This window comes from Aethalodelphis obliquidens, unplaced genomic scaffold (assembly GCF_003676395.1).
Source record: "Aethalodelphis obliquidens isolate GAN/ISIS:26980383/991018 unplaced genomic scaffold, ASM367639v1 scaffold51, whole genome shotgun sequence".
NCBI classification, from domain to species: Eukaryota; Metazoa; Chordata; class Mammalia; order Artiodactyla; family Delphinidae; genus Aethalodelphis; species Aethalodelphis obliquidens.
The window spans coordinates 3,047,901-3,072,865 of NW_020837995.1; the positions used below are offsets into that span (position 1 = coordinate 3,047,901).

At 35.2% G+C, this 24,965-nt stretch overlaps 1 protein-coding gene across 4 annotated transcripts in view; it reads right to left on the reverse strand.

The window, feature by feature from the left end:
* Nucleotides 1-24,965, reverse strand: part of AQR (aquarius intron-binding spliceosomal factor) — a 103,141-nt gene that overhangs the window by 64,940 nt on the left and 13,236 nt on the right. For all 4 annotated transcript variants that reach the window (XM_027083807.1, XM_027083806.1, XM_027083808.1 and 1 more), the window contains 10 exons: nt 22,696-22,816; nt 20,536-20,676; nt 18,767-18,835; nt 17,610-17,710; nt 15,152-15,228; nt 11,886-11,950; nt 10,634-10,750; nt 8,571-8,684; nt 6,769-6,872; nt 1,027-1,129 (listed from right to left, as the gene is read on the reverse strand). In XM_027083807.1, coding sequence (XP_026939608.1) covers nt 1,027-1,129; nt 6,769-6,872; nt 8,571-8,684; nt 10,634-10,750; nt 11,886-11,950; nt 15,152-15,228; nt 17,610-17,710; nt 18,767-18,835; nt 20,536-20,676; nt 22,696-22,816 — 1,012 coding nt within the window. The remainder of the gene's footprint in view (nt 1-1,026; nt 1,130-6,768; nt 6,873-8,570; nt 8,685-10,633; nt 10,751-11,885; nt 11,951-15,151; nt 15,229-17,609; nt 17,711-18,766; nt 18,836-20,535; nt 20,677-22,695; nt 22,817-24,965) is intronic.

A 24,965-nucleotide genomic window follows, 5' to 3' on the forward strand; every position in this document is an offset into this window, starting at 1 on the left:
AAACAAAAAATTAAACAAGTTTTTTTTGTTAACCCATGAGACTGGCAAAATTGAGGCGACTCAGCATCCAATGCCGAAAAAAGCTTAAGGAGACATACTTTAATACACTGTTGATGGGAACATACAGCTTTTGGAGGACAGTTTGGCTGCATCTTTTATCTTTTAAATAAACACATCAAATAATTTCACTTCTGGGCACCTCTCCTAGATGTCCACATATGGGCACAAAGAGGCATATATTAAGACTGCATCATTATTTGTACTAGCGAGCATGCAAACAACCTAGATATTCATAGTGGCGTATGGTTAAATACTCATCCACTTTATGAAATATCTCACGGAAGTTTAAAAAATAAAGTATATCCCTTCCCCTCAGTTTTGCTATGAATCTGAAACTGTACTAAAAAAAATAAAACCTCACACAAAAAAGTATTAGTTTAAGAGCTGATGCTCAAACTAATACTCATTTCCCAAAATGCTTGAGAAATCCCTTAGAATTCTTAAACCACTAAGTCGGTAATAACTTTTTCTATTTTTAAACATTCCTGAGCTCTCTAGTGATAAAAGTATGGCTTAATATTCAAGGTACTATATTTAAATAATAACTTAAAAATAAACAGATAAATAGATAGATATCTCTGTGTGTGTGTGTGTGTGTGTGTGTGTGTGTGTGTGTGTGTGTGTGTATAGGTATAACTGTGATCTCTTAAAGGCAGGAACAGTGTCGGCCATCTCTGTATCCCCAGTGCTTGAATCCAGTGCCTGACACAGATGTTGCTCGTAAATATCTGATGGAACAAATCCATGCTATAAAGCAGTTTTAAGAGGTAAGAGACTTGAAAAAAGAAATCTAAGAGATGAAAAAGAAATCTGACAAAATCAAATGATGATATAGTTCCCAAACAAGTAGGCATTACCTACCAATTTTTTAGCCCAGAAAAAAATCTGTACCAACCTACATCTTTAAGAATGATTCAAAAAAGTAGGGAAAACCACATGCAAAATTCAAAGAACATTAATATTTACCAACAATTCTAGAAGAAATTCTTTATCAAAAGTCGTGTCTTCACCTTTAGGAAGAGTTGGTAACAAGCAGAGGTATGATGCCACCTGGTGGAGTGTATTTGAACTGCAGCATAAAGAATATTCAGATCAGAATATTTTATTACAATTTAATTCATTTTTGAAACATAATTTTACAGATGGCTTAAAAATTTTTATGTAGAAAATATAATCCTATGACACAAACAACAAATACATGAAATCAGCAAAGAGTTAAACCCCTAATACAGAATTCTCAAATTGTCTTCTGCAAACCTCTCATGGTCCCCAAGATTGTTTCAGGGAAGCTACAAGGACAATACTTTTTCATATTAATACCAAGACATTATTAAGTTTTTTTCTCACTGTCTTTACATATACAGCGACAGTGCAATAATGGGTAAAACTGGTGGCATGGATCAAGGCAGTGGCACCAACCAGTACAATAAGTGGTCACAGCATTCCTCACTGTGACACAGTTATTGAAACAAACAAAAAAAACCCCACCAGTTTTGTTTAAAAATGTCCTTGATGAAAGAGTAAAAAATTATTAAGGTTATTAAATTTGGACTTGAGTATCTGTTTTTTAAAAAATCTGTGTGACAGAGTGGGAAGTACACATTTTGCACACAATTTTTACTTGTGTAAAAAGAATGTTTGTCAGAACGACTGACAAACTAGTTATTCAGAGTTGAATAACGGCAAAAAATCTGAACAAAATAAACCTATCTTCAAGGAAAATAACTGACAGTATATGTTGCCAAAGATAAAATTTGAATTTCAGAGTGAAAAACTGAAATTTTGAAAAACTTGCATTTGCCACTACTTACCTGACAGCTTTCAACCACTCAAATACAGTTTCATTACCCCCCAAAGCCCCTCAAACTCTCTATCCCTGTCCCTGGTAACCACTAATATGTTTTCAATCTCTATAGATCTGCTTTTTCCAGAAGGTCAAATAAATGGAATCATACATTATGTAGCCTTTTGACGCTGGCTGCTTTCACTCAGCATAATACATTTGAGATTCACCCACACTGTTGTGTGTATCTGTAGTTGGTTCCTTTTTATTGCTGAGTAATATTCCATTGTATGGATATTTCACAATGTGTTTATTTACTCACCAGCTGAAGCATATTTATATATTCCAGTTTTTGACAACTATAAATAAAGCCACTATATATATTTCTGTACAGATTTTTCTGTGAATGTAAGTTTCCATTTCTCTTGGGTATGTCTGTGAGAACACTAGATCGCACAGTAAGCACATGTTTCTGCAAGAAACTATCAAATTTTTCCAAAGTGGCACTACCATTTTGAATTCTCATCAGCAATGTATGAGAATTACACTTGCTCCACATACTGGTCAAGAGTTAATACACTGTTGTTTTTATAAACAATTCTAATAGGTACATAATGATATCTCATTATGATTTAAATTCGCTTTTCCTAATGACTAATGATGTTAGGCACCTTTCTATAGGCTTATTGAAATCTATATATCTTCTTTGGTGAAGTATCTGTTCAAATCTACAGCCATTTTTTTTATTAAGCTGTTTTCTTATAATTGAGTTCTGAGACTTCCAGATACCAGTCCATCATCAGTCATGTATTTAGCCAATATTTTCTCCCAGTTTGGGGTTTGTCTTTCATTCTCTTAACAATGTCTTTCAAATAGAAATTTTTAATTTTGATGAAGTCCAATTTATCAGTTGTTTCCTTTAAAGACCGTGCCCTGGTGTCTACAGAAATCTTTGCACAAAGCACAATCACAAAGATTTTCTCCTATATTTCCTAAGTTTTAATTTTGATATTTAGGTCTATGATCCATTTTGAGTTAATTTTTGTATAAGATGTGAGGAATGGGTCAAGTTTCATACTTTGCATATGGCTGTCCGGAACCACTGCTGAAATTATTTCTTTTCCACTGAGTTGCCTTGGCACCTTAGTCAAAACCCAACTAACCGTATACGTGTGGTCTATTCCTGAACTTGACCCTGTTCCAGTGATCTATAATGTCTACCCTGTTTTCAATACCACAATGTCTTGATTACTTTAACTTTATAGTAAGTCTTGAAATTAGGTAGTGGAAATTCTCCAATTTTGTTCTTTTTCAAAATGGTCTTGACTATTCTAGTTCCTTTGCCTTTCCATATGAGTTTTAGAATAAGCTTGTCAGTTTCTATCAAATATCCTGCTGTGACTCTGACTGGAAATGAATTATATCTATAGATCAATTTGGGCAGAATCCACACCTCAACTGAGTCCTCTCATCCATGAACAAGGTATATCTCTCCATTTTTAAAATCAATTCACTTTAATTGCACAGACTTCCTTAACATGGTTTCAGATACCACAACGAAACTTTCAAGAAATCTATCAACTGTCAAGTTTTGATATGTATCAAAGAATAATATTCCTAAATATGAAAAAGCTTTTAAAATAAACTCCCCTCTGTGTAAGAGTGGATTATCTTCATTTACTTCAGGCAAAATAATATCTTAAAACAAACTGAAACCAACAACAGATCTGCAAATCCAACTGTCTTTCATTAAGCCAGACATTAAAAAGATATGCAAAACTGTAAAACAATGCTACTCTTCTCACTATGTATTCTTTTTTTCATTATGGAGTATATATTTTTCATTAACAATATGTATGAAATATACAATGGATTTTACTTGATTTTTAAAATAAATTAAATATTTAAAATTCCTCTACTTTTAATTTCTAATGTAGTAAATATAATGGCTATAATCCACATTAAAAAAGTTCTTTGTGATCCTCAATGATTTGTAAGAGTATAAAGGAGCTCTATGGACAAAAATAAATTCCCTGGACAGACTATACAGCTATTAAATGTAAGAAAAAAAATCTACAAAAGTGCTTAAAAAATATAATATTTTTTGTAATCTTTTGGTGAAGAAGGCCTTCTAAATAAAACATTTGTGGGCTTCCCTGGTGGTGCAGTGGTTGAGAGTCTGCCTGCCGATGCAGGGGACACAGGTTCGTGCCCCAATTGGGAAGATCCCACATGCCGCGGAGCGGCTAGGCCCGTGAGCCATGGCCTCTGAGCCTGCACGTCCGGAGCCTGTGCTCCGCAGCGGGAGAGGCCACAACAGTGAGAGGTCTGCGTACCACAAAATAAATAAATAAATAAAATAAATAAATAAAATAAAACATTTGTTACTGTTATTAAAAAGAAGACTGAAAGATGTGATTAAAAATTTAAAACATCTGTAATAACAAAATATACCATAAACAAAGTTTGAAAGGGAGAAACTGAGACAAAATAATTGCAACAGAACTAGACAAAATAATAATATCCAGGTTCCTGGATATATAATATAGAAGTTCCTTATTTAAAAAAATCAATAAAATGACAAACAATGGAATACAAAATAGCAAAGGATAACAATCAGAAAGTAACATACAATCACAGAATGCAAGTAAAACAATGAGAATCTTTTTGTCCTTGGATTGGCAAAAATGAAAAACTAATTTACCTAGTGTTGGAAGGGAGAGAAATAAATCTTCAAACACTATTGATGTAAGTGTATAATTGGCATTTTTTTGGAAGATAGTTTAGCAATATGTAACAAAATTTAAACACATAAACCCTTTGAGTCAGCTATTCTGCTTCTGGGAATCAGTACTAAAATTTTAAAAACAGAACTAAAAAGAATGTTCATTGACTAATTGTTTGTTATAGTCAAAAAATTTTAAATTAAAGATCCGTCAATAGGTGAGTGATTAAAAAATAGTATGGTAGGGCTTCCCTGGTGGCGCAGTGGTTGAGAGTCCGCCTGCTGATGCAGGGGACACGGGTTCGTGCCCCGGTCTTGGAAGATCCCACATGCCGCGGAGCAGCTAGGCCTGTGAGCCATGGCTGCTGAGCCTGCGCGTCCGGAGCCTGTGCTCCGCAACGGGAGAGGCCACGATGGTGAGAGGCCTGCGTACCGCAAAAAAAAAAAAAAAAAAAAGTATGGTAGACCTGTTCAACAGAACTCAATGCCATTATTTAAAAGAAGGAAGTAGACGTGTGTGTTACTGTAAGTTATTACATATCCTCATATGAAAATGAATGACCAGACTAATCTCAGTTTGCTTCAGTTTAAATAGCCAATTAACTACACATAAATTCTCCCCAGAGTTAAGGAAAATGAGGAGATAACAGAGCACAGTGGTCAAAAGTTAGGACTCAGAATAAAAAAGAATGAAATCTTGCCATTTGCAACAACATGGATGGACCCTAAGGCCATTATGCTAACTGAAATAAGTCAGAAAGAGAAAGACAAATACTGTATGGGTCACTTATATGTGGAATTTAATGAGTCACTTATATGTGGAATTTTAAAACAACCCTCCCCCCCCAAAAAAAACAAGCTTACAGAAACAGGGAACAGATTGGTGGTTGCCCAAGGCAAAGGTGGGTGAAATGGTAAAGAAGATCAAAATGTACAAACTTCCAGTTATAAAATAAATAAGTCACGGGTATGTAATTGTACAGCATGGTGACTATAATTAGTAATAATGTACTGCATATTTGCAAGTTGCAAAGAAAGTAGGTCTTAGATATTCTCACCAAAAGACCAAAAAGTTCTATATATATGGAGATAAATGCTACCTAGACTCGTGGTGATCAATTTCACAATAAATACAAATATTAAATCATTGTGTTATAAACCTGAGACTAATATAATGTTTTATATCAATTATACCTCAAAAAAAATAATTAGGGCTCAGAAGTCAGACTACCTAGGTTCAAATCCTATCTTTGGGGCTTCCCTGTTGGCGCAGTGCTTAAGAACCCGCCTGCCAATGCAGGGGACACGGGTTCCAGCCCTGGTCCAGGAAGATCCCACATGCCGCGGAGCAACTAAGTCCAGGCACCACAACTACTGAGCCTGCGCTCTAGAGTCCATGAGCCACAACTACTGAGCCCATGTGGCACAACTACTGAAGCCCGTGTGTCTAGAGCCCATGCTCCGTGACGAGAAGCCACCGCAATGAGAAGCCTGTGCACTGCAATGAAGAGTAGCCCTCACTCGAAGCAACTAGAGAAAGCCCGCACGCAGCAACGAAGACCCAACGAAGCCAAAGATAAAATAAAATAAATTTATAAAAAAAAAAAATCCTATCTTTGCCACTTACTTGCTGTGTGACTCAGGCAAAGTACTCAACTCTTCTGTGCCTTGGCTACCTTATATGTAAAATGGTACCTACTCCTCTCACATGAATATTTTGAGAATTAACTTATTTATATACTAGTAGAGTACCTATCACAAAGTAAATAAATGTATGCTATTATTGCTATTTTCAAAAAAGTATACTTAACAGAGATGCCAGAGAACATTACAATTTAATAAATTTTAAACATGCAAAATTTTTCTTATGCCTAACCTCTAATATCACATAGGATGAACATTTACTGGTTTCTGTTGTATGTTGTTTACGACTGATGGGATACCAGCTTATATTCTACTCTAAAAAAATTTGAGATCTAGGAAAAATATATAAGTTACGAAAAATAAAAATTTTACCAAAATAAAGAGAAGATGTATAATTATATTTAAGTGACTCAAAGATAACAAATGCTAGAGAGAAGCACTAGTTCTAGTTGTCAATAAACAGTAGTGCAACAAGTAACATCACCTAAAGTAGTGCAAGAATAACTAAAACCAAAAAAGAAAATTAAAATTCAGTTGTCCTTTCACATTGCCTTACCTAAGAGGTCCAAAAAACTTGATCAAGGATTCCCGAGTATCTACTTCTGCAACATTTGAGAGGGCGAAATCATAGAGCTCAGGGAAATGTGCAAAAGCAGCTCTCTAGAAAAGAACAGAATTAACTAATTAATTAATGCCTACATATTAATATAATAAATTACAACTTATATACTGCATAATGGAAAAAAATTTTTTTTAATTAATGCAATTCTCCTTCTTATATGCTTCTCATATGTGACCTCTGCCTTATTCAAAAGCATTAGATTCAATGGGAAAAAACCAGAATTGTTCTAGCCGGAGAGTACAAAGAATCAATGTTCAGTTTCTGATTTCTAAAACTGTATTTTGCATATAAAGGAAAATAGCCAGGAAGGCCAGCTTCACTGACAGGAGAAGAGAAAGAACAAAACAAAACACTTTATGATCAAGAATTGGCCTAACAAAACCATAAGAAAGTCTCAAGGGCAACTCCCAATGAAGATGTATCTCAAGGGAGAGGCCTACAGCATAGTGTGCTTGTGCCCTGCTTTACTTTGGAACTCTGGAAAGAGAGAACCTTGCAGGGTAACACCTCCAACCAACGTGGGGTAAGCTGCAAGGAAACAGAAAGAGCAGCATCATGCTGATTTGATTAAGTGTGTGTGAAATAACATTCTTAGTCCTCCATAACGCTCATGTGGCACTGGGAAGATCCACAAGTTTTCATGTGCTCTGTACTGGATGACACAGAAGGTTGCCAAGGTTATCGATGAGCCTGCCCTGAAACAACTACAGGCAATAGCAAAATGACCCTGAAACCAAGCCTGAAAGTGAGCTGCCTGAGCTAGGAAATGAAGGCGAGTCAGCTCCCAGGAGGACTCCAGCACCATCAAGAACAAGGGCTGGGGGGCTTCTCTGGTGGCGCAGCAGTTGAGAGTCCGTCTGCCGATGCAGGGGACACGGGTTCGTGCCCTGGTCCGGGAAGATCCCACGTGCCGCGGAGCGGCTGGGCCCGTGAGCCATGGCCGCTGAGCCTACGCAACGGCAGAGGCCACAACGGTGAGAGGCCCGCGTACCGCAAAAAAAAAAAAAAAAAAAGAACAAGGGTTGGGGCCTTGTCAGTAGGCTGACAACCAAGTTCCCAGGGAGCAGTCATTGTGCCTTGCTGGTGGCCAAGAGAACAGCCACACACCACACCCGCTGTGGTCACTTCAAGGGCAGAGGCAGAAGGACAAAAACACTAATGTTCTGAGAAAAGCAGGAAAACATGTCTGAGCTGATTATGAAAGACAATTTGAACTTAAGTTTGGCTGAGTCTTTACCCAAAAAAAGACTCTTTAAAATGTAAAGAACTGAATTACTTTAAATTGAGAAATAAAAGCTGCCACCAGACAAAACTGAGTTCAAGAGCAAAATGTGCTCAGTAATAGTAACAAAGGTACTTTTGGGGCACATCTGAGCTGCACTGGTAAATTTCAGTCCCATTACATGTGTTTATCTTTAAAATGTACAAAGCACTTACACATACTTTGTCAAGTTGAAATACCCTTTCATAAAATAAAACTGATACTTAAACACACTACACTGGCCCAGTAACTAATATTTTTTGAGTGTCAAATATCAATATACTGAGTCTCAAGATTGAGAACTATAAAAGAAAGCATTCTTTTTCATGAATCCATCAGAATTAGCAATATTTTAAAATTCAAGATGAACACACTATTAAATTAGCACCTTTCCTATTTGTACTACATAAAACCTAAATTATTTATGACTCAACTTCATGGAGCAGACGCAAAGGCTATAATGCATTTCAATTACCTGTAGAGAAGTAATTCTATCATAGTGAATCGTAGTCATCTCATTCTCTGTCAGAGCATTTCCAGTCTGATCATTAATCTCAAAACCAGTATAGAACTTAAGCATGTCCAAAAGCTGAAAGGATACATTTAAATTAATAAACTGTGTAAACATGAGAACAAGAAAGCAAAAATATGACAGTATTAAAAATAATAAAATCCACATACCTTCTTAGAGGTACTGAAAAGCTTTGGAATGTAAACATTGCAACAAACATTTCAGCACATACGCAAACGTGTTTTATTTATGTGAGCATAAAGTATATGCCTTGTGAACAAACTGTTAAGTCTATTTCATACACATGGTCTACTTCTACAGGAAAGAACTTCAACTGCAATCCCAATACTAAAGAGACATTAAGGAACTAATCAAAGAAAGTCAATCATTTTAATGGAAAAAAAAAATCTATCTACATAGAACTATACCATTAGAGGGAACTCCTGAGGTCTTATGCCACTTAAAATTTTCTGATGAGGGTTTTGCAATTCACAATTAGAGATACTCTTCTCTATACTTCTATTAGAAAAAACAGCAAGGTGGGAAAAGCTAAGCTATTCATTCCTCTCTTCGGTCTCCATGGCCATCAAGCTTTCTTTGGCTTAGCTCCTGGTGCATTAAGAAGCCCTGCTTTCCCCCTGTGCTGGCAGTATCAACAGAATCAACAGAATTTGGGGCTCCATTCGCCCCAAATTTTTATTATTCTTAATTCTAATCTATGGCAGATCAGATATTAGGATTTTTTAAATTAATTTTTATTGGTGTATAGTTGATTTACAATGTTGTGCTAGTTTCTGCTGTACAGCAAAGTGAATCAGTTATACGTATACGTATATATACTGTTTTTTAGATTCTTTTCCCATACAGGCCATTACAGAGTATTGAGTAGAGTTCCCTGTGCTATATAGTAGGTTCTTATTAGTTATCTATTTTATATATAGTAGTGTCTATGTGTCAATCCCAATCTCCCAATTTATCCCCCCCCAGATATTAGGATTTTAATGTATTTTAATATATGCAACAAATCACTGGGTAAAATTAATAAGAGAATAGGAAAAAAAGGAATGCTCACATATACAAGATAAAAGAATTCTTAGGACAGTGTGCAAATACACACACGAAAATTTTATCTCCAGCTGTGATCTGAAAGGTGAGTGTTAGAAGTCTGTTAGAAGACTTTTCTTCTGGATGACATTACAGGAAATGGGAAACCTTAATAGTGTGTCTTCCTACCCAAGGCAGTAAACAAAGTTCACTTGCCTTCCAACTCAAGGCAGCAGTCTAAGTGTATATGTACTTCCACACTATCAACTGCCTCTGTCACCCTCGTCTTATGCAAAGAGAACCATGATATTAGGGCACAGTTCACTCGAAAGTAATGCTTATCATCTATTATAGTCCACAGTGTTTACTGACATAGAATCAAAATATATATGGGTATGTGGGACTAAATCACACATAATTTAGTCCAATAATAAAATCACATATGATTAACAAACCGTTTATCTGAATTACCTAATCCCCTCAAATTTAAAATGCTTAATTGTTTTACTGTTTACATTAATAAAATGAATATTCAGAAGAGAAAAAAAGGTTATAATATAAAATTAGTATAGGCCACCTATACAAGAAGGCATCCGTTTTGTATATTAAGACTTGGTTTAACTTTTTTTTTGGCAGTATGTGGGCCTCTCACTGTTGTGGCCTCTCCTGTTGCAGAGCACAGGCTCCGGATGCGCAGGCTCAGCGGCCATGGCTTACAGGCCCAGCCGCTCTGCGGCTTGTGGGATCTTCCCAGACCGGGGCATGAACCCGTGTCCCTTGCATCGGCAGGCGGACTCTCAATCACTGCGCCACCAGGAAAGCCCTGGTTTTACTTTAAAATGACTAATGAGGAATTTACATCATTCAATTCAGTATTTAGCAAAATATATGTTGCTACCAGTACTCCCAGGTGCATGGCAAAGAAAGAAAAGATTGATTTAGAAATGAAAACAATAAATATGTTCAGATCCACCAGTGCTCACCTGGGAAAAAAGATGGCCATCTTCTTCTCTACGAACAAGATTGGAAAGGTAACAGTGAACCAAAAGGTGGGAGTCATCCAGGATGGTATTAAACCAGCGTCTTGTGGGGAGTAGGGCCTAGAGAAAATAATCACCACAGCAATAAGTCTGCATGCTCTCCCAGCTACAGGTGAAGTCTACTGATACATAGTGCAGAAGTGTTAATCACATACAAAGCACCCTCAGCCCCGCAAAAGACACTCCGCACAAAGCAAAGGGTCTGGTCCATGCTGTAAATAAATTCAGTGGTAATGTTTCTAAATAAAATCCAGCACTGGAAGAAATCTCAGATACCCTGGCCACTAGTTTGCAAACAAAATCCTATATGAAATCCCAATATGTATTGTGTGCAGGTTTAAAAATGGTTTTGGAAAAGGGAGTGGAAAACCCTAAATGGAGATCCCTTTCTCAGTTTCCTCTTCCCATATCATTCTATGACAGTCAGAAAGACAATACTGAGAAACTATGACAATCACAGTTTGGAAACCACTAATCTAGTCAAATACCCTCATGTTAAAGGGGAGGTTACTGAGATCCTCAGAGATTACAGTTACTGGCAGAGCTGGAATCTCAATGAAGATCTCACGAATGACTGCGAGTCCAATACTCTAATCCTCATGTCTAGAAACCACCCTAGCTCTCCTGATAAGGAATGAACAGAAAGGATTTTCTTTCAATTTTCTGCATTAAAGAGGGAGAGGAAAGGAACGGAAATGAATTCAATCTGAACTATACCAACTCTGCATCTGAACTCTGTATCAAAATCTTGCACCTAGTAGCATGAAATCTTTTTTAAAAATCTTAATTTTAAAAAGTGACTATAGCAAGCAGCTATATCTTTCTTCATCAATAATATTAGGCACATTTAGAAAAGTGAGATGATTAAAGCGATAGCCATAAATCTGTAACTTCAGCCCTTTTTAAAACTCTACGTAGGGGTATTAAATATGACACAAAATAAATTGCCATTGCTGGACTCGTGTTTAATAACTACACTAAATAATGTTTTTTATACAAATGCAGCCATTTGACAGTCATCTGAAAACTTCAAGGGTCAATCACTTTTGACTTTCTTCTCTATAAGACATTTTGAAATAGGTACAAACAAACTAAGGCCAGTTTGAGGTGATAAAGAAATATTTCATATATAGTCACAGGCTTAATCTTAGCCTCCTTAATGATTATGTAACAGAAGTCACCACACACTTCTTACCTCTAGATCAATCATAAGTTCAATAAATCTTTCACAATAATGAACTTTGTCCATAGTGACAGGTTCTAGACATAACAGAGAAAACACGTTAAAACTTTCTTACTTAGGGCGTTTTATGGTACTATATCTTAAAATTGGCAGTTATTTAGTTATTTAAACAAGGTTGTTTGTCTCATTCATCAGGATTGGACTAACTATGGTTCAGAGCACAGACCTCACATATATTTCAAAAAGGGCAGGCCTTACCCTTACAGTAAGCTCTATAAATATGAGAAAATGAAAAATGCAGCTTAGATGAGAGACACATTTTAAAAATCAGACGTGCAAAAATATTTTTAAAGTGTTAATTTTTAAAAATGTGTACCAAGTGATTAGATGTTGAAAAAACTTGAATAGAAAAACTAGAAAGACAGTTTTATCTCGGTTATTGACCTACTTTCCTTATTTTCTTCACATACTAAACATCTAGAATTTCTTTCATATGCATAAACACATACACGTATGTGTACCTGTATACAAAGATATATATATATATATATATATATCTTTAAAATGCACAGAAAATGAGTGGGGAAGATACAAAACAAACTAATTAAAGGGACAATTTTTGTGACTTTTTTCACTGTACATGTATTAACTGACATTAAAATGTCAATGACACATAGAGCAATAAAATATTTTTTAAATCACTATCTTGTGTTATTCATGAGCATTAATGTACTATTTTTAAAAACATTTTTGTTTTTAAAAGAATTACAAACCTTGTGACATGACATGCTTTCGGATTACAAATGTCTTTTTTTTCTAATGTCAGAAAATGTTCTGCTATTTTACCAGCTGAAACCAACCTGACAAGACTGTTTCAATTGAAAAGGAGATAATTTCAGGGTCCCTAGGCTAAGGACTCCCAGCAGCAAATAAACCAGTGCTAGACCTGTAGAAGGCATCCTATAAATGCTTAAATAAATCCACTCTTTTACTTGTAGCATACAGGAAAATAGAAGGCTTTATGTGAAAAAAGAAATATGAATACTTTTGTAACTAACACATGCCCATAATCCAAACCCTAAAATAACATAACTATAGAATTTCACAGCTGGAAAAGACCTCAGAGAACATCTGTACTACCTCTTCATTTTCCAGGTAAGAAACTGAGGACCAGAGGAAAATGACTTGATAAAAGTATAGAACAAAGTAATGGCTGGTTACAACTGGAATCCAGGTTTTCTGAGACATAGTCTAGGTCACACAGCCACTAAAACTAAGGAATTTAAAGGAGCGACTTTTAAATTAAATCCATTCAAATCGGTCCTCTGTTGTATCTTTTCTTCCTTATTACTGTCAAAGGAAAATAATTTTGTCCAAAATTTTAAAAGTGAACAAGAGCTGTATTTGTATTTTTATTTATTGCGTGAGAAAATTACTGGCAATGGCCTATTTAAAATTAGAACGTGATGCTTGGTACTCAATTTCTGAGTTCTGGTGGATAAAACAGCATATTTTTACACTAATTGGCCCTACTAGGCATAATTCTTCAGAGCTGAAGCCCTGTTATTTCAGTTTCAGACATCAATATATCCTTATTGTTTGCTTTTTATGTGTATTGTGTATTTTTCCTTTCTTCTGATAGCCGTCCTGACATCTCAGACCACTCTATACAGATTTCCTTTATAACAATTGATATGGACAGGTTGTCTGTAATGACCCTGTAAAATGAAACTACACACAATCTTTTTTACTCTTTTATAAATTAGTTTTCTGTTTCCTAACTATATATTCTATCTGTTTTTATGCCCTCTCTGAACTGGCACACTATTTTCATCACCTTGTTGGTTCCTTTGCCAGAAAGTTAACAAATTTTGATTAAAGCTCAAGATCAATCTAAGAAATTTTCTTTTCTGACAATATATTATGACAATGGCAACAGTTAGTAGTTTATAGGATGTTAAAATTACTGCAGGTCCTATACTGTTGTATTTACTTGACTTTCAAACCTTTCTACATGACATCAATTTTTTTTTTTGGCCACGCTGCGTGGCTTGTGGGATCTTAGCTCCCCGACCAGGGATCAAACTCAGGCCCACGGCAGTGAAAGCACTGAGTCCTACACACTGGACCATGAAGGAATTCCCAAGATGACATCAATTTTTATGACCCTAATTGTTACAGACATTACAGGTTCTCATTATTACTATTTGTGCCAAGGAAACCAAATCTAAGTCTTCTTTCCAGGTTTAAGGTTCTTAACTGAAAGATTTAAATACACAAATATTAAGTGACATAGATTACAAGCATATGACAATTTTTTCTTTATACTGATGCTGGTAGTAATACTGATATTATGCCCCAAATCAGGTACCATAAATTAGCATTTATAGCATTAGTATCTACTCGTCACTGAATTACAGGTGTGATTTTCCATTGTAAACTATTACTTGGGGGGGGGCAGCAACATTTATAAGTAAGTAATTGTTGTATTTCAGTTTAAACAAAGCTACAATCTGATTCATATATATGCTATAATCTCTGGTGCATATAAATATGGTACACCTACAGCATTGTTCTTAGATTATATTCCAGTTAGAAAATAAAATATTAACAACCTATGACATATCATACATAATGCTTATAAAGATCTTGCGAACCCAGAATAATGTAATTAGCTCTTCCTGGCACATAGGTCTCTCACTCACACTCACACTCACACACACACACACACACACACACACACACACACACATCTATCTATATACAGTATAATCATGATATATTTTGAAATTTATACTCTACATAGCATATATCTATATATGTTTCACCAATAAATGGGGGCCACGATGGAGGAAAATCCTTCCCATCTCATCTTGTAGCTCATATCTCAAAATAATTCTCCTCTTCCCCTCCTAACAATATTTGATATTGCTTGAAAACACTACTCAGCAAATTGTAAATGCCATGTAGATAGGGTCTGTGAGTGTCTTGTTCACCATGTCCCAGAACCTTGTTCAGGACCTGTGGCTTATAAGCAAGTTCCAAAAATAAATAAATGAACATTTTAATAACCATGCTGGTGCCCTTAAATTACGTGAATTTCTAAGGCAGCCACGATACACAGACTGGTAACTTATTTGAAAGGGGAAGGACATAACCCCTTGTCAATATAATTTAAAATCACTCTGAGAGCAGTTTTTAGACTAAAGATTAGTAAATACTATAGGGGAATCTAAATGGTAACTTCACAAATGAGCTGAGAAGAGGAAGATAGTTACCAGAAAGTGGAACTGATTTCAGCACAGAGATAAACTTCTGGATGAGCTGTGAAAGAAATCTTCTTTCTTGATAGGCTCTAAAATCAGAGAGAACAAACAGTGACCAAATTATTTTTGAGAAATAATTATTTCAAAAGTAAAATTTAAATGCTGAACAGCCTTTCTTACACTGTTCAAAATGTTCCATTTCTCTCTGAAATGAGGACCATAATTTAAACACACGGCTTCTTCTTTGAATGTAAATACAGCACTACATGAAGAAAAGAAGAGCCTCATTACTGGCCTAATAAACCAGCCAAGAAAGCATCTCTATCTTCTTACTGTAAAAGTTTTCACTTGTGATTTAAAGGTCAGAACTAGAAAGTTTTCAAAATTTCATTTACAGTCTGCTCTTGAAACATAAAAAATCTAACATTTCAGTATGTAGTTAAAATGAGATAAGCAATTACATACTTTAATATGTTTAAACTATTAAACAGAGTATTACAATGTATAAAAATTAAATGTTAGTTTAAAAAACAACTTTTTACTCATTACTAATTTAAGATGCACTATGTACCAACTAATCAAAAAACAATCATAAGGTACTGGATGGCTACAACTGATTATGCCAGTCCTGGTGGAAATAAAAAGGAGGAGAATGACTAAAATATACTTGAAATGACAAGTCATAAAATATAATTAATAGCACAAACCAGCATTAATAAAACTGGCTGACATTAACTGAGCACTTACTGTGCCAGGATGTGAGCTGCGTTAAGTACATCATACAAAACAGTCTCATACTGACGACAGTCCTACGAAACAGGTACTATTGTCTTGATTTCACACTGAGGCTCAAGGAGGTACAGTAACTTGCCCAAATTTACACGGCAGGTGAGTGTGAAACCTAGTTAAGTCTGATTGTGGAACCTATACTCTAAACAACTATACATAGTCTAATCATTATGAAAAGACCTGATGTTTCAATAAGAAACACAGTCTGTTTTAGGAGTTCAGAAGAAGAAAGCACTGTGGCCTAGAGTAGTTGGTGTGGAAGAGCATTTAGAAGGTTACCCTTCAATTAAGTGGAGTAGAGTGGAAAGGGTAGTTAGGGAAGGAATGTTTACAAAACAATGAATAGTCTATCGATTTGGAATTAAATCATATTGAGGTAACGGGAAGAGAGAGTTTAAATTTTTTAGAAGTAGTCAAATAATGCAAAGATATCATGTAATTAGCCCAATCAAGAGGCTATTGGTTAGAAAGATACCATGGAAGAGATGAGACTGGAGTTCGAAGTTAAAGAAAGGATATTCCTATTCTGACCCTAATATCCTGTCCTTATAGCTCTCACCTCCTTACTCCCAAACTTGTTTCTCTGATATCCAGCTTTTTTCAGTTCTTCTCATTTTCAGTAATCACCAGCAAAACTCCAAGCTTCACTTCTTTTTGTCCTCAACCCTCTTTTCATAGTTTACATACTCACTACATAATCTCACTCATACTCATGACTTCAGTTACTATCTACAGGTGTATACAGACTACTTTCCTAAGTGGAGGAAAAAATAAGAGTCAGAAGAAGTTATCATAGGCCCAAGGGAAGCGAGTCCTAAGCATATAAGCAGAGGGAAAAAATAGTGAGTGGAAAAGAGCACTTAAAGATGAAGAAAGAAAAAGGATCACTGCTGGAAGAGTCAGAGAGTAAATAAGGCAAGAACACAGTTAGGCCAGCTTGCCTCAAAGAGAGAGCGGAACAAATCTCTTTGAGTATACAGATTCTTCCCCTGTGTCCTACTAACAGCACTTTGTTTGATGAAGTAAATAATTGCTACTAGACTTTTATCCAAATGGTAATACTTACTATTAAAATACCCTGCAACCCTCATCTGCTTCCTTCATTGTTATACTTGATTTATTTTGCTCCTTAGCATGGACCACCATATAATATACCATATAATTCATCTGTTATTTGTTGCCTTCCGCAACTAGAATGTAAGCTCCACAAGAGCAGGAGTTACTTTCCATTTTCTTCTCTGCCACAACCCCTATACCTATAATAGTACTCAGCAAAATAATAAACACTCAATATTTATGGAATGAATGACTGTATAAAATGGAGTGTATTAGTCATTGTTAAGAGTGCAGGAGTAAGAAAAAGAAAGATAAGTTGGAATGATAGCCTGCAGATTGTGGAGAAAATTGAGAACCATCCACGACAGAGACTACGATGGACAACAGGCAAGGGGAAGACCCAGTGATACACTTATGACTGGAGCAGAGATAAGGGAAAGGAGAAAAACGTGGTGAAGGTTTGGCTTCTCCCTTGGACCTTTGAGAAAAATATTCCTATGACAGTCTAAGTGCTTCTTACTCATTTATTTGGTTCAGCAGTATGTAAAGGAAACAACAAATCAAATATCTAAGACTCACAACCCAGCATAAGAAACCAACATGGAACAAAGCTTTGGCAACATACTGTTCTCTTGCTTCTGGATCCATCTTTTCATCATTCTTTTTAATCAAGTTCCAGAATTTTCTTAGTTTAGGTGTCTTTTTTAATTCTAATTCCAATCGTGCCTGAAAGAGTGATGTGACATTAAATTATCAGTAACCCCAAAGCTTACAAGGATAAAGATTAGATCAACTATTAGGTAGTTTTCTAATGTATGGATATAATATAGAGCAATGGGATAAAACCAGAAAGCAACATGACAAAACCTGAAAACTAAGAAACGAATACCTATATTTTAAAGAACTGTTCAATTCTGACACTTGTTAACAGAAAAAAATAAGACAGAAGAAACTGCCTTTTCTAGTCAAGATGTTAAGCTCAATAATACATTTTTTTCTTATTTCTAAAATTAAGGACTTTAATTTGAAAAATGAGCATTAACATTTAGGAGCATTAAAGTTCAAAAAAAGGGTCTGAAACAATGAACATAAAAGAGCTATCACAATAAGGAAATGTCCACACCACCACATTCTTTCTTACCGCACTTATCTATTTTTAACTTAGTATTAATTATTTATACATGCCTGTTTTCACCTTCATCAACTGGTACCTATGAATGAGCCTGCTTATCTGGGCATCTACAAAACCACCCAAGAGCAGGAAATGGAATTCTGAATACAGTATTATACTGGAATTTGATAGTTTTTAACTTTATTCCCTAAGATCTGTTCATTTGATACTGGCACATATTATCCAACAAGAATTTGATGAGAAAAATGAAGTTGCTAATACTAAACATAATTCTGATCTTCTCCTATAGCTGTATATACATTCCAATCAAGAAAAATAAAAAAATTCAAGTCTGTATTTAGTCTCATCCAAAGACATATATACGAGTAATAATATTTTACTAAATTAACTCCTCTCTGAGCACAATAGATATTACCTTATTTCACCTTACAATAATGAAATCAGGTGAAATGTATGCTAGCTTACATATAAAAACTTTAAAACGGAAAAAACTACATCTATGATAAGTTAATGCATAGTAAATTAGACAAATTTTGTAAGCAGGAAAGGGGACTTTTAGCTACCATTTTATATCCATATTAAAGCTACACAGTCTAAAACCACATGTTCCACTTATAAATATATGTAAGTTTCTGAAATTAGATACTTACAGGCTGTAAGCCCATCCACATTGGAAGGGAGATAAGCTGCTGCACTTGACTCCGTATCAAGTCTACTTCCTGTATAAAGCATGAAGAAACCAAGTATATAAACACACCAGCACTTTAACCTAAGTCTTTACATAAGGCGCGTACTGCCTTTTTAAGTCCTGGGGGAAAACATGCCATCAGTATTTTCAAATTAATGATATTTTATTATTAAGAAGTTCAATACTTTTTTAAAAAGATACAGTCAAGCCTATTTGTAGATTCCATATTTGTGAATTCATCCACCTGCAAAAATGTATTTGTAATCCCCAATTCAATATTCCCAAAGCTTTTGTTGTCATTCATTGTCAGCACAGAGCAGAGAAAAACGTGAGCTGCCCGACACACACATTTCCAGCTGAGGCTGGACAAGGTGATGCTCTGCCTTCTTGCTTCAGCTCTCACATTATACACTAGCATCTTTTTTTGGTCTATTTAGTGCTACTTTTTCACATTATTGTGGTTTTGGTTGGTGATTTTGCTATTTAAAATGGCCCCAAGCACAGGACTGAAGTGTCGTCCAGTGTTCCTGGGCGTTAGAAGGCTGTGATGTGCCTTACAGAGGAAATATGTGTGTTAGATAAGGTTTGTTTTAAGTTACAGCACTGTTGACCACGAGTTCAATGTTAATGAATCAACAACATATATTACATAAGGTGACTTTAAACAGAAACACATAAAACAGTTATACGCTGATCAGTTTGTCGTGACCAGAGGGTTGCATGAACCTAACCCTGTATTTTCCCCAAGAGCAATGGTTCAGTTATAGCTAATTCAGTGTTCGCAGCTACTTTACAGAGCGTAGCTACCTCAAATAATGAGAACTGATGGTAAGCTGAAAAAAATCAAGTATTTCAATAATAAGCTAGCTTTTAAGTTAATTAAACCTAGCACCAAACTACTAATACTAATTAAATCTTGGTTTTGTTCAATTGCTGACAAGGAATCACATCTATTTATATTTGCTTTGTTTAATTTAATAAATGTTAAAGAGATAATAGTGACATATCATAAATCTTTTTCTTATGTCTTTACAAGATCCATGTGAGGTACTACATGGAAACAGATAATAATCATCCATCTACCAAGACTGTTTTCAGGGAAAGAAAAAACCCCATCCATTCTCCTGTATGGGTCTAAATGCACTATCAGTTCAGAAGCACCTATCTTTAAATAAATAGGTATATACCTTCAGATAACCACAGTAGAGAAGCACGAATGAAATAGTAATTACGGTAAATATTAATTTTTTAGAAGATAATCCTATGAAGAATGAAAAGTGTCATACACAACCCAAAAGACTTTCAAAGATCATCCATAACCACCCCTACACAGTCAACTCAAAACATAACTCTCCTGCTGACCTGCCAGCTTATGCATGAAGTATGACTGAGAAGTAATGAAACCATGTTTCTGTGTATAGCTTACACACACATCTCATTATTCAATGTTAATATTAGACTCTTTGCTGCTCTACGTCTGGAGAACTTCAGCTCTTATTATCATTTTACTTAGAGGCTAGATAGAGAAAAGGAGTGATCAAGTCTAAATCTATTAAAAAGCAAACAGATCTTATAAAAAGATTTTACTGAGAAGGGGCTGAAATCAAGCTGTTAGCATTATCCTCATTCCCCACTACCATGAAGAGTTGGCTACAGAGGTAATCTCATCTACATTCAACTGAAAAGAACAAGAAAACTTGAACGTTTCCCCAAAAGATAAAGAAAAATTACCAAACTATTGAAGCAATGATCAAGAAAAAGCAGTAAGACTGTCTGTTCATGGAGTGAAAATTCACCATCAGTTTCAGCTAATGCCGCTTTCAAGATACACTTGAAAAAGAATGGGAAGTCATCTGGCTTCTTCTTAAAAGTCTGAAAAGAGAAATAAAAATTCATTTTGAAATGGCTTGCTCACCTCTTCTCCTTTAAGCAAACACTGGTGGACTTTTTAGTAGTCCATTAACAATACCTAATAATTACAAAAAGATTATTTGCTTTCTTATTAACGGTAGCAAGTCAAATACAGGTTTCTGGCAGGACTATGTGAGAGTTGCAGAACTGTTCAGCTAATAAAATAATGGCTTCAATTCCTTTATTTTTTCTTCAAGGATTAGGCTGGTAATTAGCTTAGGCTTTGTTTCCTTATTAAAGATCTAAAGTGTTTTAACTCTTCTAATTTAAACAAAAGAAACAACATCTTTAGCAAAAACTAAAGTCTTCCCACTCTAATCTCAAAGACAGCCTTTCCTTTATATTCTCTTTACTCTTAACATATAATGTTAAAAAAAAAAAGGTAAATAATGTAAATATATTCAAGCCTCTCTGTGATCTACCTCCCCACCTAGTTTCTTTCTGTTACTTACCTCTCCCTTCTTTCATAGGCATGTGCTCCAAATGTGTGGCCTACACTAGCTGTTTTCACTTACTTCCCTACAACGGGTTTCCACCCACAGCACTCCCTGAAGTTGTTACAGCTGTCAAGTGCAAAGGACTCTTACCAACACTCAACCCCTTTTCAATGTGCTGAAGGCTCCTCCTCCTTTGTCACTTTACAGACCAGTGTTCCTAGGGTTCTAGCCTCATTCTTCTTTTCCCCCTCCCATTACTTCAAATACCACATGCTAATGATTCTAAATACACATTTTCAGTCCAGGTTTCTCTAGACCCTTAGATTCCTTTGTCTACTAGACAATTTCACCTAGATATTCCAAAAGCAATTTAAACTCAGTAAGTCCAAAACTCAATTCAATAATTTTGTACCCTCCAAAGTATTCCTCAACCCTCTTCTACCTATCTTGGTAAATGGCACTCTCATCTTTTACATTCAGTTGCCCAAGCCTGGAAAGTTATTGGAAATAATACCTCTCCCAGCTAAAGCTACTTCAATTATCAAGTCTAATCAATTCTACTTTCCAAACCTGTGTGTAACCTCTTCTCTTTATCTGTATTGTCTTTTCTCTGTTTCAAGCTCTAATCACCAAAGTGGTTTTTATAACCTGCAAACTGATCAAGTCATTCTCTGGCTTCCCTCTGCCTTCCTTTGGTAGTTCGAAGCAACTTCACGAAATCCCTAAGATCTCCCAATAAGACACAAGGCCCTTAGTTTACTCTGGGTTCTAATCTGCCATATGATGGTTGTCACTTAATGAATATTTCAGTGAAGTGTCCATGGTTTTATCTTAAAGAATGTTAACACCTTTTCATTTTGGAGACCATCCCCTCAAAAGAGATGACAAGTACCCATGCCTTTCCTTATTTAAAAAAGTATGACTGGAGGGGAAGAAACTCTTTTGATAAGCTGACCATTTCATGGTGGCCAAAGAAAGCCAAAATTTTGGACCTCTACTAGCTGATCAAGCCTCTACTACAGTAGCACAAAGAGAAAATGTCAGTCTATTAGAAATGTCAAAAAGGGAAAACAGATCCCAAATCAGAGACAAAGAGAAAATTGAAATTACAATATATCTGTCTCAACTTTGGAAACACTACTTTATTCACATAAAACTACAAATATATACCCCCTGCTGTGAAACAAGGCACTGAAAAATATCTCATTTAAGCATTATCTGTTTGTGCTACTTAATATAAATTTTACTTTATCTGATGTAAAAGTCTTTATAACTCATGCCACTCTGTTTTAAGTTCAAAGCAGAAAAATAACTCCACATCCATAATTTTTCAATTCACAGTAAATTAGTTTAAAGAAAGTATTGAAACCGAAAGAAACCTAATATTATTTTTCATACACCCATTCTTTTTCTCAACATTTAATTTATTATTGGATAAAGTTCTGTTCTAAAAACATTATTTATTATTGGTAAAAAGTGTGCTACTTTGTAATGGCTTAAGTGAGCACAGTAAGAAAGCTATGAAGTAATTTAAATCTGTTACCTCCCATGCAGGGACATTTTCTCTGAACTTCTCATTCACCATACAGCAGATTGACATTAAATAGGCTTTGCTGGACACTTCTGGAGAATAATTCATCCAGAGGTAATTTTCAAGATACTGGCTGTGGAAGAATGAAAAGGGATAGAATATTTCATTAGTTACCACCACTTCTTTGTAATATATCACTCCCCTAAAAAAGCCTAATTATTTATAACTTTTTCAAAATCTATATTTATAGTTTGAGAATCCTTCACACATTTACCTATAATGTAGGTCAGTGCTACCTACTATAAACATATGTAGCAAATGTGGCTTTGGAGAATGAGTCTTATACGTTTAAAGCAGGAAGACCTCAAAGGTTATTGACATATATAATTAACACCATTAGAGCACTGGATATTCCCTTATCTAAGGCATTTCGTGGAGTAAAAAATAAAAATATCTGGCAAATATCAGCTCTAAAATGGAATGATATGATGGGCAGCTTCACAGAGAAATGTATCTGAGAAATTAACATGAACTCACATCAGGACCAAATGATTTCTGGAAACTAAGAGACTTAACAAATCAAAAAGAGGATTTGTTACTTAATTTACAAGGTATTCAACATAAGTCAGTTTTCAAGGTAACTCGCATTTCCCCCTCAAGATGCCAAAATTCTTATTCTAAGACTTTGGTGAAAATATTCCTAAACGAAGTAAGTATTTCTGATTTCTAAAACAAAGCTTAGCCATTTCTTATTCAGAGTAATTATAAACATCAGTTACTGTACGGGGTTGTAAAATACTCTCAAGCACTAATGCAAAAAAGAAGGACTTTTTGTTCCCATTTTAAATCACTCCACACGTATTACTTTTCAATTGGTTACAAGTGCACGTGCACATACTTGCACACACACGCAGATTTATGCATTTTAGATTCTGCTATAGCATATAATTTTTCTACTTTCTCTTATTCTTCAAAGGTCTGCTCACATTGGTATTTCTATGGGTCTATCTTTAGCAATCATTCTTGCTTAATTTGCAAGAGCCTAGGAAACCGGTAAATAGTATTTTATCCTAAACAATGGCCAAAAGGTTCCAAGTTAGAGACTACTCTTTCATAAATAAAATGCGTGAAACTTCGTATCATTCCTTTCTTATAAGCTTAAATTTTTTCCTGAATTATGCCCTTTAGAACTTCCATTACCAAGTCTGTTAATGTGAATCTGTCTGAAATCTCTTCATTTCATGGCAGTTTAGCTGGTGATAGAATTCTTTCTAGGTTGATAGTACTAGTACTAGTTTTTCTATGTACTAGTCTCATACTACTATCTTCTCTATCATTACAATTGAGAAGTCTACAATCAATTTGTTCTTCTTCCTCTTTGAGTAATCTGTCTTTTTCTCTCCAGCAGATTTTAAGATCTTTACCCTGTCACTGTTCCTCTGTTCACAATTTGCTATATATACTTCCTGAATCTAAAAGACTCGTATGTTTCAACTGTAGAAAATTCTTAACCATCATCTCTTCTAAAATGACACTCCTTCATTCTCTCTAAATCTCTTCTGAAACTCCTAATGGATCTTCTCATTCTAGCATCTAGATCTCTTAATTGCCTTGTACACTTTCCATCTTTATTTCTCTTTGCTATTATTTGTTAATTTCCTCAGCTCTAAATCCCCATTCATTAATTCCCTCTTTAGCTGTGTCTCATCTATTTAATTTGCCCATTGAGTTTTTAAATTTCAATGATTTTTATTTTCATTTTCCCCCAAACTGTCCATTTTTAGTGTCCTGTTTCTTGTTCACATATTCTATGTGTTCTATTATGCCCATAATAATTTTAAACATGATTGGACAGTGTGTATCAATTATATAATTACCTGGGATTTTCTGGGGGTATCTAATTCTATTCTTTATTGTTTCAACTAAATCTTGCTTTAATGTGCTTTGTAATTGGGAGTTTGAACTCATCTTTACCAGGCTTTTAGCTGTAGGATATTTTTGCAGTATAGTTGGAATACATGTCCTTTCAGAGTATCTTCATATTTGTTCCTGCCAGATGCCCCACAGATATCATTGTCTTGCCAGAGTTTTTAACAGTAATGTCTTGGGTATTATCTGACTACACAGCAAACTCCAAACCTATTCTTTACATTTTTCAGATGATGAATCTGAGAATATTAGAGTCAATGATTTGCCCAAGATGATGCAGTTATCTCCATGATATACACATGATACAGAACTGACTCCAAACTACATCTCTTTAATCCAAACGTAAGGATTGT